Source organism: Serinus canaria, chromosome 19 (assembly GCF_022539315.1).
Source record: "Serinus canaria isolate serCan28SL12 chromosome 19, serCan2020, whole genome shotgun sequence".
In the NCBI taxonomy this organism is placed as follows: domain Eukaryota; kingdom Metazoa; phylum Chordata; class Aves; order Passeriformes; family Fringillidae; genus Serinus; species Serinus canaria.
In genome coordinates this window covers 7244703-7258821 of record NC_066332.1, presented here as the reverse complement: position 1 = coordinate 7258821, position 14119 = coordinate 7244703, and the positions used below count along the sequence as shown (strand labels likewise).

The 14119-nt window shown below is 42.8% G+C and overlaps 1 protein-coding gene across 1 annotated transcript in view; it reads left to right on the top strand.

Moving 5' to 3' along the window:
* Positions 1-12578, top strand: part of ANKFY1 (ankyrin repeat and FYVE domain containing 1) — a 31652-nt gene extending 19074 nt beyond the window's left edge. Inside the window, exons 14-25 of the mRNA XM_009094666.4 lie at positions 11-164; positions 1087-1255; positions 2435-2553; positions 2900-3056; positions 4008-4208; positions 5412-5588; positions 5961-6108; positions 6386-6476; positions 6868-6992; positions 7238-7384; positions 7871-7961; positions 8936-12578. Of these exons, the coding sequence (XP_009092914.1) occupies positions 11-164; positions 1087-1255; positions 2435-2553; positions 2900-3056; positions 4008-4208; positions 5412-5588; positions 5961-6108; positions 6386-6476; positions 6868-6992; positions 7238-7384; positions 7871-7961; positions 8936-9068 (1712 nt within the window). The 3' untranslated portion in view covers positions 9069-12578. The remainder of the gene's footprint in view (positions 1-10; positions 165-1086; positions 1256-2434; positions 2554-2899; positions 3057-4007; positions 4209-5411; positions 5589-5960; positions 6109-6385; positions 6477-6867; positions 6993-7237; positions 7385-7870; positions 7962-8935) is intronic.
* Positions 12579-14119: the final 1541 nt, after the last annotated feature.

Sequence of the window (14119 nt, the reverse complement as noted above, 5' to 3'; positions counted from 1 at the left end):
ATCTGTTCAGGCATGCACACAATAGCAGCTCAGCTGCTTGGATCTGGGGCATCCATCAATGACACCATGTCAGATGGACAGACACTCCTGCACATGGCAATCCAGAGACAGGACAGTAAGAGTGCCCTCTTCCTGCTGGAACATCAGGCAGATATAAATGTCAGGTAAGGCCCTAACTGATACAACTCTCACCTGTGTGTGTATCTAGGAGCAGGTGCTGACTGCCTTTGTATAAGGCTTGAGATTTGTTTCAGATCTGATTTACACATTGTTTTATGTTTGGCACTGGTTTGTGGCACTCGTTATGGCCGAGGGATTAGCTGTGTTAACTTGGACCTAGGTATAGCTCCATTGGTCAGTACCTCCTCTTGAGGCTGCAGAAGGAGGTGCCACTTAATTCTAGGTAGAACAGCTTCCTCTGTAGCAGACTGAAGTCCTAGAGACAGGCCTAGAGGCACTGAACTTCTATTATCTCATCCATTTGCCACCTTGTTAGAACTGCATGTTTGCTGCCATCTAAAATAATTAGATACAGATCCAGCAACAGGAGTCTGATAATCTTGCCTCCTCAGTATCTCCTAGACAACTTAACATTAGATTTAACAGAACATTTGTCTGCTTACATGACTGACAGGCTGTCTGTTAAATTTGGCAAGCTGTACTGTAATGAATGTCATGGGTACAAACTGCCTAAAGCTGCTGTTCTGACTTCAGCTTTTTAACAGTTGGTATTTGACTGTTGCTTGAAGTGTTGCCACGTTGGAGACAAAGCTGTTTGCTTCTGTGGCAGCAGGCTGGCTCAGAAGGAACTCTGTTCAAATAATTGCTGCACTGAAGGAATTGAATGTCTCTGGGCTAAGAACACTAACTTGATTTTCCAGCTGTGAAATCAATGGCTTGTTAGAAGTGAAGGGGAGAAGAAAGGTAGACTACAGAGCTGTGATGAAATACATGGTGTGTTTGTGATGGTCTTACCACAGCAAAAATACATACAAGAGGAGTTAGTTCTTGGCTTTGCCAGTAAAGAAAGTGCTGTTGCTGAACTTCATAATGCATCTGTAACACTTGGAAGTGTCCCTGCTGCAGGACCCAGGATGGACAGACAGCCCTGCAGCTGGCCATCCAAAACCAGCTCCCACTTGTGGTGGATGCCATTTGTACCAGGGGAGCAGACATGTCTGTGCCTGATGAGAAAGGAAATCCTCCCTTGTGGCTTGCCTTGGAAAACAACCTGGAAGACATTGCATCAACTCTGGTAAGACTGTCAGTTGGCTTCAGTCTCACTTCTGTTCATCTTGCTAGCAGCAAAAGGCTTCATCAGCAAAGCAAACTCAATGCATGTAGAGAGTAGACTAGTCCAATATTAGTATTTTTTGGAGGTCTTTTCTTCACCAGAAATTCCTCTTTACTGCAGAAATCTTATAAATACTGTAGTCTGCATAACCAAATATCTGGCAGCCACTTTAATAAAAAAAAATATATTCTATATATATCCTGCTGTCTGGATTCTTGATCTGGATGGAATAAGGATCTGCTTAGATCAGTCTGTAGCATACACAACTTGTGTAATGATCAGCTTTCTGAATAAAACTGAATATTCATTTTATGCTTTAGTGTATGTGCTGCTTTTTATTGCATCTTAACATTGAACCAAGAAGGCCTTTAGATGCTTATATTTACTTTAAAGACTGTTTACTTTCAGGCCTGGGTGATACAGCAGATTTCCTAGGAGACACAAGTAGACCTCCTTGTGTTTTTATCATAAGGAGGTTACTTGAAAGCTTTGTCCAATTGTCTGCTAGAGGCAACTGTTTAAAAACTCTGCTAGTGATGTGAGAAATGCATTTTGTAGCTGCTCTTGACTGTGCTGGTCAACACTTTTTTATGGAGTCACCACTCTTAACTACTCGTCTTTAAACCTTGTCAATAGTATGTCAAGTGGAGTAGAACAAGTCTTAAGTGCCACATTGCTCAAGTATGTGGTTCTCTAGTTGAAGAATACAAATATTAGCAATACAGTTCCTGGAAAAAAACTCTCTCTGTTTAGCTGAATGTCTGAGAAAGCAGGGAACTGGGCCAGACCTTCAAAGGGAACATCTGCTGGTGCTGCTTGATTTACTGTAGGTGCTTGTCATTGCTGAAAGTGAGGTAACTAGTCCAACCTGCTTTAGATCTGTCTATCAAAGTATATGGACAAATATTTGGATTATTAATAAATACAATCTAATTAAGGATTACACAGTAAACTAGTAAAGTATTGGTCTGGAAGACTTTAAAATAGCTTCCTGAAATTCAGTGACTGTCACAAGAATAGACAAGGAAGGCATCTCAAGTTTTATTTCTGGGGGATAATGTTCCAGAAGCATTAGTCAGGGACTATAGTAGGAGCCTGTTGAAAAAATCCTTCACTGTGTCATTGGGTGTCTCTTTCCAGGTCAGGCATGGCTGTGATGCAACGTGTTGGGGGTCAGGACCAAGTGGCTGCTCACAAACCCTTCTCCACAGAGCTATTGATGAGAACAGTGAACAGATTGCTTGCTTCCTGATCCGCAGGTCAGACCCCTTCCCAAACACAAACCCTCTAACATGCAGGTAGGGCTGTCCTCTGGCAGAAATTAATTGAATGCTGTCTTAAATCAGTAACAACTATGTGCTTCCTTAGGCTTTTGCTGGGTGGGTGACACTTAGGGAATTCTCACCAATGCAAAGGACACATTCTGTTGTCTGTAATAGCATCATGTTCTTGATGACAAGAGTCAAACCAAAACCAGGAACTTGTGCTTTTGTAGAATGTGTCAGCAGTTACTGTGTCAGCTCTTGGAATCTTTTCTGTAACCTTTATTGAAGCAGTTTAAATCTGGGTTAAACATCATGAATTCATGCACTGTGTTTGTTGTAGTGGGTGTGATGTGAATAGTCCCAGAAAGCCAGGCCCAAATGGAGAAGGAGAAGAGGAAGCCCATGATGGACAGACACCCCTGCACTTGGCAGCCTGCTGGGGACTAGAGGAGGTGATCCAGTGCCTTCTGGAGTTTGGTGCCAATGTCAATGCTCAGGTATGTGGACAAATCATGCACAATTTTAAAAAGTAAATTCTTTTCCTCCAACATAGTGAAAACAAACTTTCCTCTCAGCTGTGTATTTTGCATGATGGAGAAGGGAAAATCATGCTCTTAGAGCTGAGCCAGTGCAATGACTGGATGCAGCTCTGCTTTCTCTCCTGTCCCTTTTTACCTCAACTGGTGCTTATCTGCCCATATGGTGGTTAATTCAGGAAGCTGTGCTGAAGGAAAATGATACAGCAAATTTACTGCAATGTTAGTTTTCTCACGGAACAGTGGGATACAATGTCTCCTGTCCCTAGTGGGAATTAAAGTCAGGAGCACAGCTGCAATTAATCATTAAACCAGCTACAGTGTAAAACTCCAGATTACTCTGCTTTTTTAGTATGTTTGGGAAATGTCTTCTGTTATTGAGTAAACTGAGGTGATGTAAGTATGAGTTACACTTCATTTTGATTACACAGTAATCCTTAAACAGAAGCTTTATAAATAGCAAAAAAAGAAATGAATGGATAACGTTTTTAGGTCCTGATGCAGTTGAAAGTGACATTAAAATGAATTACAGAACACAGTCACAAAGCAGCCTTGGCTGTAAACTGCTGCGTGATGCAAACAAATGTTTAAACACCTCAGTTGACTTTGCTATTAAATTGGAATGCTAATCTCTGCCCCCAGAATGACTGACTAAATGGGAGATGTTATGGTGAGCTATTTAAAAGGCTGTATAGCACAGAATTGAGGTCAGCCTGTTGGGAGAAACAAATCTCAATTTGCTTTTCTTGCACTGTGGGTTTGAGCTTGCCCTGCAGCTGTTTGGTGTCCATGCTGAAGGAAGCTGGGTAGGTCACAGGACTAAACTGCTAAGTTTCCTTGACCCATCAGAATTAGGGAAGGATTTCTGTACTACTGAGTCTATATTTAACAAACTTTCTGGTTTCCTTCTAGGATGCAGAAGGAAGAACTCCAATCCATGTTGCCATTAGCAACCAACATAATGTTATCATTCAGCTGATGATTTCACATCCAGATATCAAGCTGAATGTACGTGACAGGCAAGGAATGACTCCCTTTGCTTGTGCCATGACATACAAAAACAATAAAGCAGCTGAAGCAATTTTGAAGAGGGAACCAGGAGCTGCAGAACAGGTAAGCTGGGAGAGTTCAGACCATGCTGGTTTTGTTACTGCTTAGTTTGTGGTAACAGCTGTTCCACAAGCCAGTTCTGTTTTATCCTTTTGTGCCTTTACATGCAATCCATTTGCCAGATGCCAGTTCTCTTAAGCAGGATTTATTAGGAAACTGTAGGTGTGGATGTGATATGTGTAAGAACCTTAAGGGCTAGTGTCTTGTCAATTATTCTTATCTTGTCAATACTAAACTGAGAAACAGGCATATATGTATATAAGGAGAAAATTCTAACACCACTCTTGTCTTGTGCTGGACTAATACAGAAATAATCTGTTACTCAGCTCTCCTAAAGCTATCCACAACAGAAAATCTGACCTAAAATAACTGAGTAATAGATGCTATGCTGCCCTGTTGAACTATAAGAGCTCTAACTGTATCTTAAGGCTTCTGGTGTGACACTTCAGGCAGCTGTTCAGGAGATTCTTCCTATCCTGTGTGAGTTTAATTACCAGTAAAATATTTTAGTGCTTAGTGAGCTCTTGTATTATATCTAAAACACACTTACAAATACAGCCAGTTTAAATATGCTTTAACATCAGCTGCAAGGCAAAGTTGAGCAACATGTACTTGGTATTAAGCCAAAAAAATGAATTCTCAGGTTGCCCAGAGCAGCTGTGGCTGCCCCATCCCTGGAAGTGTCCAAAGCCAGGTTGGATGGGGCTTGGAGCAAGCTGGGGTAGTGGAAGGTGTCCCTGTCCATGGCAGGGGGTGGTCTGGATCACCTTGGGAAGTCCCTTCCCACCCAAACCATTCTGTGGTTCTGACATCATTGTGGCAGGATCCCATGTTTCATCCTTCTCCTGCATTAATTGCCAGATAGACTCAAGCTTGTTTCATTTAACTGAGTTTATCATTAACTGCTGCTCAGTACTTAACTATAACAGCTGTTAACTTTTTGTCTGTCTAAAAATACTGTCCAGTGTGTGGTCAAGAAAGGACAAGGTTATAAAATAGTGTGAGGCAGACTGGACTGAGCAGTTTCAGCAGATTATGTCTCAGTTCAGTTATTCAGTAGTCACATCTATCAGATAAGTGAAAGGAACAAGATTTTACAGTTCAAGCAGAGGGAGCAAGTGTCTCTTAGTGAAAGCACATCCTACTACATAAAACACCTTGTTCTACAGGAACAACAAACTCATTTCACTGCCCTTTCTGCCTCAGGTTGATAACAAGGGTCGGAATTTCCTGCACGTGGCCGTTCAGAACTCGGACATTGAGAGCGTGCTGTTCCTGATCAGCGTGCAGGCCAACGTCAACTCGCGCGTGCAGGATGCCTCCAAGCTGACCCCGCTGCACCTGGCCGTGCAGGCTGGCTCCGAGATCATCGTGCGCAACCTGGTGCGTGCTCTGCTCGCTGCACAGTGCCTGCAGCTGGTCACTCACAGCAGTGACACCACTTCTTCTGGAACAGAGAGCTCCCGTACCTTGGGCTGTTGGCTGAGCTGCCACAGAGGCCTTCACATGAGGGTGTTGGGTTTGCAGCAATCACTAGGTTTGGTTCTTCATAAAGAATCTTCCCTTGCCCTTTCTGCACATTTGAACACAAACACAAGTTGAAGCAGCTCAGTAATTATTCCATTGTATACACTCTGGAGGTCTAGAAATATTTCTGTACAGTAGAGTCTTGTGTGCCTCATTCACAGAAATAAACTGTTGTCTAAAATAGCCCTGAAACCATCTTTGAACATATTCCTTCTTGCCTCCTGACAGCTGCTTGCAGGCGCCCAGGTGAATGAACTGACCAAGCACCGTCAGACTGCTCTTCACTTAGCAGCCCAGCAAGACCTGCCCACCATTTGTTCAGTCCTTCTGGAGAATGGAGTAGACTTTGCAGCTGTAGATGAAAATGGAAATAATGGTAAACTTCAAGTTACACAAGTAAATGCAAAACACTTGAGTAGATCTGTTAATGATCTCTCCTAGTGGTGGAGAGCTCACTGTGAATGGCCTTGCACTCCAAAGGTGAAAGAATGAAAATCCAGGAAATCAGAGCAGATGGAAGGAGTTGTTTGAGAAGGGGGGGTTGGGAAAGTGGAAGGAGGGTGTTTCATTTAGGTATTAGGCTGTAATTATTGCTGGTACTCAGAGTCTTGAACCTTCTTTTTCTCTTGTTCTTTGTTTTTTTTGCTGTTCAGCTCTGCATCTGGCAGTGATGCACGGCCGGCTGAACAACATCCGAGTCCTCCTCACAGAGTGCAATGTAGATGCAGAAGCCTTTAATATCAGGTAATTATTTATATTCTAATAATAGCAGGTAATTAAAGCCTTTAATATCAGGTAATTATTTCTGTTCTAATAATACCAGGTAACAGACTAAAAGAACTACTTTGTATTTTAAGATACGTGCTGACATGCTGCTTAAAAATATATATTTGGCTTATATTATATTATTTATACACACATTTGGATGTATACAGATGATGCTGTATCTAAATTCTGTGCAAATTATATGTATACACCAAGGAAGGAAAGTTAAGTTAGCAGTTGTGTGTGATGTACTGAGTTACTGACATGTAGCATTGTTCAAGTCTGAACCAAACTTGAAAGCAAGGAGAGTTGGATGAGTAACTGCAGTAGCAAGCAGACTTTGATCAGGATAACAAACTCTTTTCCCCAGAGGCCAGTCACCAATGCATATTTTGGGACAGTATGGGAAAGATAATGCAGCAGCCATCTGTGACCTCTTCTTGGAGTGTATGCCAGAATATCCTCTAGACAAACCTGATGCTGAAGGGAACACAGGTAGGTGAGACTCAACAACTCTTAAACTTGAAAGTAATCATGTTGTATTCGTCTATGTCACTTTTAAAGCTGGAATAATTGGCAGTAGTATGTTAAATACAGTAGGAAGCACACAATACATGGAAGCTTAAAAACTAAAGATCCTATCTGGACTGAATGTAACACAATCTACCACTCTGTTTGCTGGCTTTTATTTTTCAGTGCTCCTCTTGGCTTACAGGAACTGTCTGGCTTTTATTTTTCAGTGCTTCTCTTGGCTTACATGAAGGGAAATGCTAACTTGTGTCGTGCAATAGTGAGAGCTGGGGCTCGCCTGGGAGTTAACAACAACCAAGGAGTCAATATCTTCAACTATCAAGTTGCTACAAAACAGCTTCTCTTCAGATTGCTGGGTAAGTACCACTTGCTGTGGTGGAAAAGTATTTCTGGCTTATGCTTCCAGGATACTTCAGAGGAAAAAACTCTGGACTTTTGACTTAGATGACAGTAATTCCAGAGAGGCAGAACTTGTGAATTTTATACTACTAACAGTGCAGAGTAGAAATACTAGTTTTTCTGGTGATTAGCTGAAGAGTTGTACAATGCAGACTGCTAGATGCTACTTTTTCTGGAAGGATAGACATGGAAACTCTTGGCTGGTTGTGTAGTCCAATGTAGCTTAAAACACAGACACTGCTTTTTAACTGGTGCTGTACAGTTGCTGTGGACAATGTGATGGGAAACAACTATAGATTATCTACAAATGAGATTCCAGCTTCTGCAAGAGTAGTTAAATCCATTACACTGAATGCAGCCTAGAACTGGAAAAAGCCTTCAGGTTTAGTGTACTCAGAAGGTGTCTGAGCCCATTTTGCCTTCACATTTTTACTTCTTAACAGATATGCTGACAAAAGAACCTCCCTGGTGTGATGGCTCCAACTGCTATGAATGTGCTGCCAAATTTGGAGTCACGACAAGAAAGCATCACTGGTAATATGAGCCCCCTTGCTGTGCTTACAAGGAAATGGATTCCTCCCCAAATGTAGCTAGGCTTGTTCCTTCTAGTAGCTTAGGAAACCTCCATGTTAATGTAGGTGTATAACCACTAATCCAGCTGAAACATTCCATCCTGTTTTTGTGTAGTCTGACTGAAATCCTATTTTAAGCAGCTTGTGCGTTTAATATTCTGGTTAGTTGTAAATGAGAAATCATGTCTAAGTTCCAGTAGTGAAACAGGATTTAAATACCCAGTTGTCAGGAGTAAGAGTGAGGCACTTCACTCCACAGAGGAGCAGCAATATGTTTTATTAAGAGAGTGAATTAATAGAAATTCAATGGTAAACGTGTCAGTGGTTTATCAGGACTTGATTATTTCCTGCACAGAGGTTGGGGTCAGGGAGAGCCTCCTGTGGAAGCATGAGGTTCAGAGAGAACAGCCACTGGGGCTGTGGCTTGCACAGGAAAGACAGGAGGGAGCACAGCACCACCACAGTGGTAGGATAACCTCCTCCAAAAGAGGTGGCAGATTTGGGCAGGTGTTGACAGCTTAGGTTTGGGATCCTGCTTGCAGTGTGGAAATGGCTGAAGATGAACATGAGCTGCTCTTGTATAGATAGGAGTTGCCTTTTAAAATAGTCTGAACTTGTACAAAACATGCTGGTTGGAAGGGTGTTAAGCTAAGATGTTTGTTAGCTCAGTGTGCTGGAGAAACTACATGTGCCTCAGCTGAAGCAGTACCATGTGATTCATTAGGACAGAACCAGCACGTGCTGTTGGCATTTGTCAGTTATTCCAAAATATCAGAAAGATACAAGACAAATATCACAAGATACAAGATAACGATAGCTTTTCAACTGCTAATGTGGATTTAATGATGCTGTCATTGATAAAGAATGTCAAACAATAATATCCTGGTGTTCATTAGGAGGGAATTCACTTTTCTCCCACCCCTCTTCTTTCAACAGCCGACACTGTGGACGCCTGCTCTGCCATAAGTGCTCAACAAAGGAGATTCCTATCATAAAATTTGATCTGAACAAGCCAGTTCGAGTTTGCAACATCTGCTTTGATGTCCTGACTCTGGGAGGAGTCTCCTAGTACGCTGTGGAAGTAAAGGGATTCCCAGTCAGTGCTCCTGACAGCAGCTCTGCTTACAAGCCCTCTGGATAGGGAAGAGGAGGCTTGCACATGTCTTCTGCAATAGACTGAACTAATTAAGGACCCTGTTATGATATACTCTGGTATAAATGATTTTGTATGACTGTAAATGTATTGGGCTGCGATAGACTTCACTAGGAATCAGAGTGGATTGTTCAAACCAAGTGACAAAAGAGTTGAGACCCTCTTCTAGTTGCAGTGGGGTATGGAAGCTGAAATTTGTACTGATTGAATCAGCAGTAAACAGGTCTGTCCTCAACATGGTGCTTTGCACTGAGCTACTCTATTAAGTCCTGTGGCTTTCAGGCTGCTTAGTAGAGGTGGTATTAAGTTTCAGGGTAACCAGGTGTCTTTCTTTGCTTTGTCTTAAAGATAAACGTTCCCCTTCTCTAGAGAAGACTTTTTGTGAAGCTAAACTGAGCTGTTGCAACCACTGTTCAAGAAACTCTTCAGACCTGGGTGTAGTTCTAAGTATAGCTCAAGAATTGTGGCCTTACAACAGAAAGCTTTACAACATCTAATGCAAAGCAGTCAGAATTGCAGATCCACATCTTGATACCTCCTCAGCAAATGACTCGTTAGCTTTAGCATGTTCAAGAGAAGTGCAAGATTGTTTTAGGAAAATGCTCTTGCTCATCCCTGCTGGAACTGTCAGTCTTCATTGCACTTTCATATTTATGTTGCTGGTCCTTCCAGTCCGTGGCACTTGTATAAATGACCATGAGTTTGCTGAAAGGCCTGAGCATGTGCTAAAGGAGAAACACTAAAAGTGGTGGACTGTAACTCACAGTACAGCAATAAATGCTGAAGTGCGTTACGAGTCCCAGGAGGGAGAGAAAAACTTTCCTGGGGCTTAAGGAGCGTGGTAGTTGCTGTGGGAGAGTCAGTCAGTAACCCTACCAAGTGTAGAATGTGCTGCACCTCTAGACACTAAAGCTGGGTCCATTGTCAGCAGGATTGCTGGGGAGGGGGGGAGTGTACATGGAGGCTTCCTGTGAGGAGTAAGCTGCAGGATTTTAATCTAGGCTGGTTGTACTCTCTTCAACATGCTGAATCTGTGGAAACCTACCACCACATTGTCTAGGTAAACAGGAAAGTACTTGACTGGTAGACCAGCTTGTGATTTGGGGGGCAAAGGCTTCGGTTAGAAAAAAAGGGTACTTAAGCAGCACTGCATGCCATGTTAAGGCTGTTTTTATTTCAAAAGATAAAGCTAGTATAGACTCAATTCAGCATTCCTCATCTTTACTCCATGAATTGGTGTGCATTTTATAATGACTGTTATCTCCAGTGAACAGTATGGACAGGTGATGATGTGTTGCCCTGTTTGGAGCAGTGAGATGAGATGATGAACCAGGCTGCTCCAGTTACAGGAAACTTTCTCCATTTTTCTCAAGCTTGTACAAGGGGAGGATAGGAGAGGGTGCTATTGCTGACATTTGTGTGATTAATTTCACATCAAGTCTCACTTGCTCTGCACTTTGATCTTCCAAAATGCCTATATTGTAACTGGAATCAGCCCTGTACCACTAGGGAAGAACAATGGATGAAATACAAACTTGCCTCAGTGTTTGATGTCTGCTGCTGACATGTTCCACCAGAATGCTCTGGGTAACACAGCTGGTCTCTAACACAGTTCCTAATGCAAATGGTGCACCTCTGGCATAATCCTGTAGGTGAATGAGGGAAAATAGTGCTGTCTGTTAATGTTAGCTACAGTAATTGTTGGTGTTAACTACAACCTACAGTTTGGGGGTTTTTGAGTGAAAGAGGTGATGGAAGACATTGGACTTCTGGTATTTCAGGGTGTCACTGGTTGCAGATCTCTAGCAGTGAAAGAATGATGGAGAGAAAGTAATCCCATGGTAACATGTTGTTTTCCTTCTTGGTTTGGAGCTGAAGTGGAAGGGTAAGAGTGTGCTCAGAATGCTGAAAGACAGTGCAGAGGAGGGGTTTTCCAAGGCCACAGCCTATGGGCTTCAGCCTGATGGGAAAACTGCACAGCATGTAATTGCCAAAGCATTTAAACATCACTGTTTCAGTGGCTTCTCTGATGTAAGGGCAAGGGAACAGGAAAGCAGTGATGGAAAATGTGGATCTGGTGAAAATTCAGATTAACTGAATGGCAAGTTAAGGCTGGGTAGTTGCTTTCTTAAAAATAGGATCTTGATTATAACTGTAAAACTGTGGGAAGGATCTGGGAAACCATCTGTAGTGCTCCTGGTTTGCTGTTTACAGCCAGTACTGTCCCAGCTTACTTACTGAAGTCTGAAAGGAAAGTAAGTTATTGTTAAATATACAGCCTGAGGTGTTAGTTTAATTTAAAGCAACTAAATTCAGCAAATTTGATCCTTTTAAAGTGCCTTTGAGATAGTTTCCTTCCAGCCAACTCTAAATAGCTTTCTGCCAGAGCTAAAGAGGGAAAGCTCACAACTTGAACCAAAACCCATGTTAGTTCTTTTCTAGTTCAGCTGAGGAGTTGACCCCACCAGACAACTGGTAGGGCTCAATCCCTCACACACTCTGCCTAGTGTTGGTCTGAGCTCTCAGACCACTGAGATTTTTTGGGAGTTTTGCTGGCAATGCTCCACTACAGGGTACAAATGTGAATGAGGCACTTGGTAATGTAGTGGTGGTCAACACATTTCTAACTCTATAAACAACTGCTCTTCCCTTTTTGTAGCATAATACAGTTGTTACCAAACCCCCCACCCCTCTTAGCCCTGCTTTTAGTGGTGTATATTAACTCAAGACTCATGTCTGACAAGCATTGAACAAAAGGTTAGATGGAAAATCAGTTGGTGTCCCTGGAAGTGCTGCTGTCACACGAGGCTTTAGGCACTTCAGCAGGGTTGCATGGGAGGTCAGCTGGTTCATGCTGTAGCTTTTTGTTCTGAGACTGGATTCCTTTTGACTGCAGTCACCCAGCACTCTTACACAAGCACAAACCATGGTCTGGCTGAAATTTTGTCTGGAAAAGGTGCAGTCACTGTTTCACACCACTGAGTGGAGTGAGAATGTTGCTGTTGAAGGCACTAACAGAGCAGAGTAACTTGCTGGCTAAAAGCTGACAGATGCCTTAATGACTTCCCATGCTGGAAATAACAGCTTGTCCAAGTGCTGATGCAGTGCTTCTAAACTAACAAGTAACAGTATGGGAGGCCAAGGCTGGATGGTTTTGTAGATCAAATGTTAATAGGCAAGTCCTCTTTTTTCTGTAACCAGCAGAGGTGGTCACTGCAGCAAACTCATCTCTAGAAAAATCAAAGCTTGTATGAGTGACAGAAATAACTGAACCTTCTAATACCCTCTGTGAAATAGAAAAGGAAGTCTTAGAACAATGGCATTTTATCTGCAATGTTTGTCTGGAGTTGTTGTAAAAATGTATTTTTCCAATATGCATTACTTTGTTGTGTAATGATTCTACTTGTAATAAAATGCAGAACTAGATGATGCAGTGTGAGGTGAAACCTTGCTAAGAAAGTGTCTGCTCCTGTAGAGACAGCTGCCCCTCTACAAGGTTATCCTGACTGACCACAAAGAAAACCAGGGAAAGAACATCCAATTGGGTATAACAACTTTATTCTTTGTTCTGAAATTAGTCCAGGTATTCATTTTCATGGTGTGGAACTGCTACAACTGTTCTTTTGGCTGTCAAGGTCTGGTGTTCTAGTTTGTACCATGTAGTCATCCTGAATGCCTTATATTAGACTTACCTATAATCAGTCTTGTGAAACAAACCCGAGTTCCCCACGGGCCAGAGCTGCTTCTGGGAGTTCATCAGGTCAAGTTCCCCACACTGGTTGCCCTGAGCTGTGTGCTGGAGGCAGCTCAGCCCCCTGGAGAGCAGAGAGCTGCTGCAGCTTCACTTCAGGAAAAGGAAAACTTCAGTGCAATAGCAAACCCAGCCAAGACTTCTGGGTGAGATTGTGATGCATTATTAGTCTTTTATTAATAAAACTTACTGAAGTACAGATGAATGGTGAGCTTTATTAGAGCACTGTCTGTGGTGACTTGAGCCCTCTGTAGCTATCACTGTTCCCTTTGCCACCATGGGAGAATCCAGCTGAGCTGCTCAGTTGGAGATACAAGCACATGACAGTCCTGGAGCACTTCAGGTCACTGAGGGTGTCTCCCTGTTTGCTTTAATAGATGACTTATTCCTAGTGCAAGGCAAACTCTTCCTCCCCAGTGTTTCCAAAGCCTGAACTGAGGAATAAGCTGTGAACTGGTTTTCAACCAACTTAAACCAACACCTCCCTGCCCTGCCTTTTTGCAGCAGTTTATTTGATTTTTGTGCAGCTCTTGCAATCAAAAACCATCCCCTCAGCACTATTTGCATAGTGATTGAGTGTTCCAGCAGGGTGAAACTCGCTCAGAAGGTCAAGCTGGTCCCACCTTCTCTGGGACTGGTTTGCCCTCACAAACTACTACTTACAGCATTTAATAGTCTGGAATTTGCTGCAACTTTTAAATAGCTCTAATAAACTCTTTTAATGGCACATGCCAATCATTTGAGGGGATTGTTTCACTATTTTAAATGCAACTTCTTTTTAAAGTCGGGTGTCTTTTTAAATGTGGCAAAGGCCAAAGCTGTGGAGGCAGTGAAGTGCTGCTTTGCAGCTCTTTGCTGCACCTTTTGCACAGCTTGATCTTCAGCACTGTGTGAGATGAGCTCTCACTCCACCCCCAGAGATGGCTCAAGGCCAGGGCTGAGGTTTGGTTCTGCCACACATCCTGCTCCCCCCTGAGTGCCATGAGCTGGCAGAGCAGGGCAATGCCTGCAAGGGCTTCTCTTCAGGATGAAAAGAAGTAAAAAACCCCAAAAATAAAACCACACCCCTGTGCCCCCCACTGTTCCAAGAACAGGAACAGTGTAGGTTAAAGTTTGTGTGGCTCCATCCGTGGCAGCTGGAGCATCCTCTGAGCTGCTACCAGTGAAAGTGTGTAATGTGTCCTGCTGCAAGGGAGTGACTGGTGCCTCCTGTACC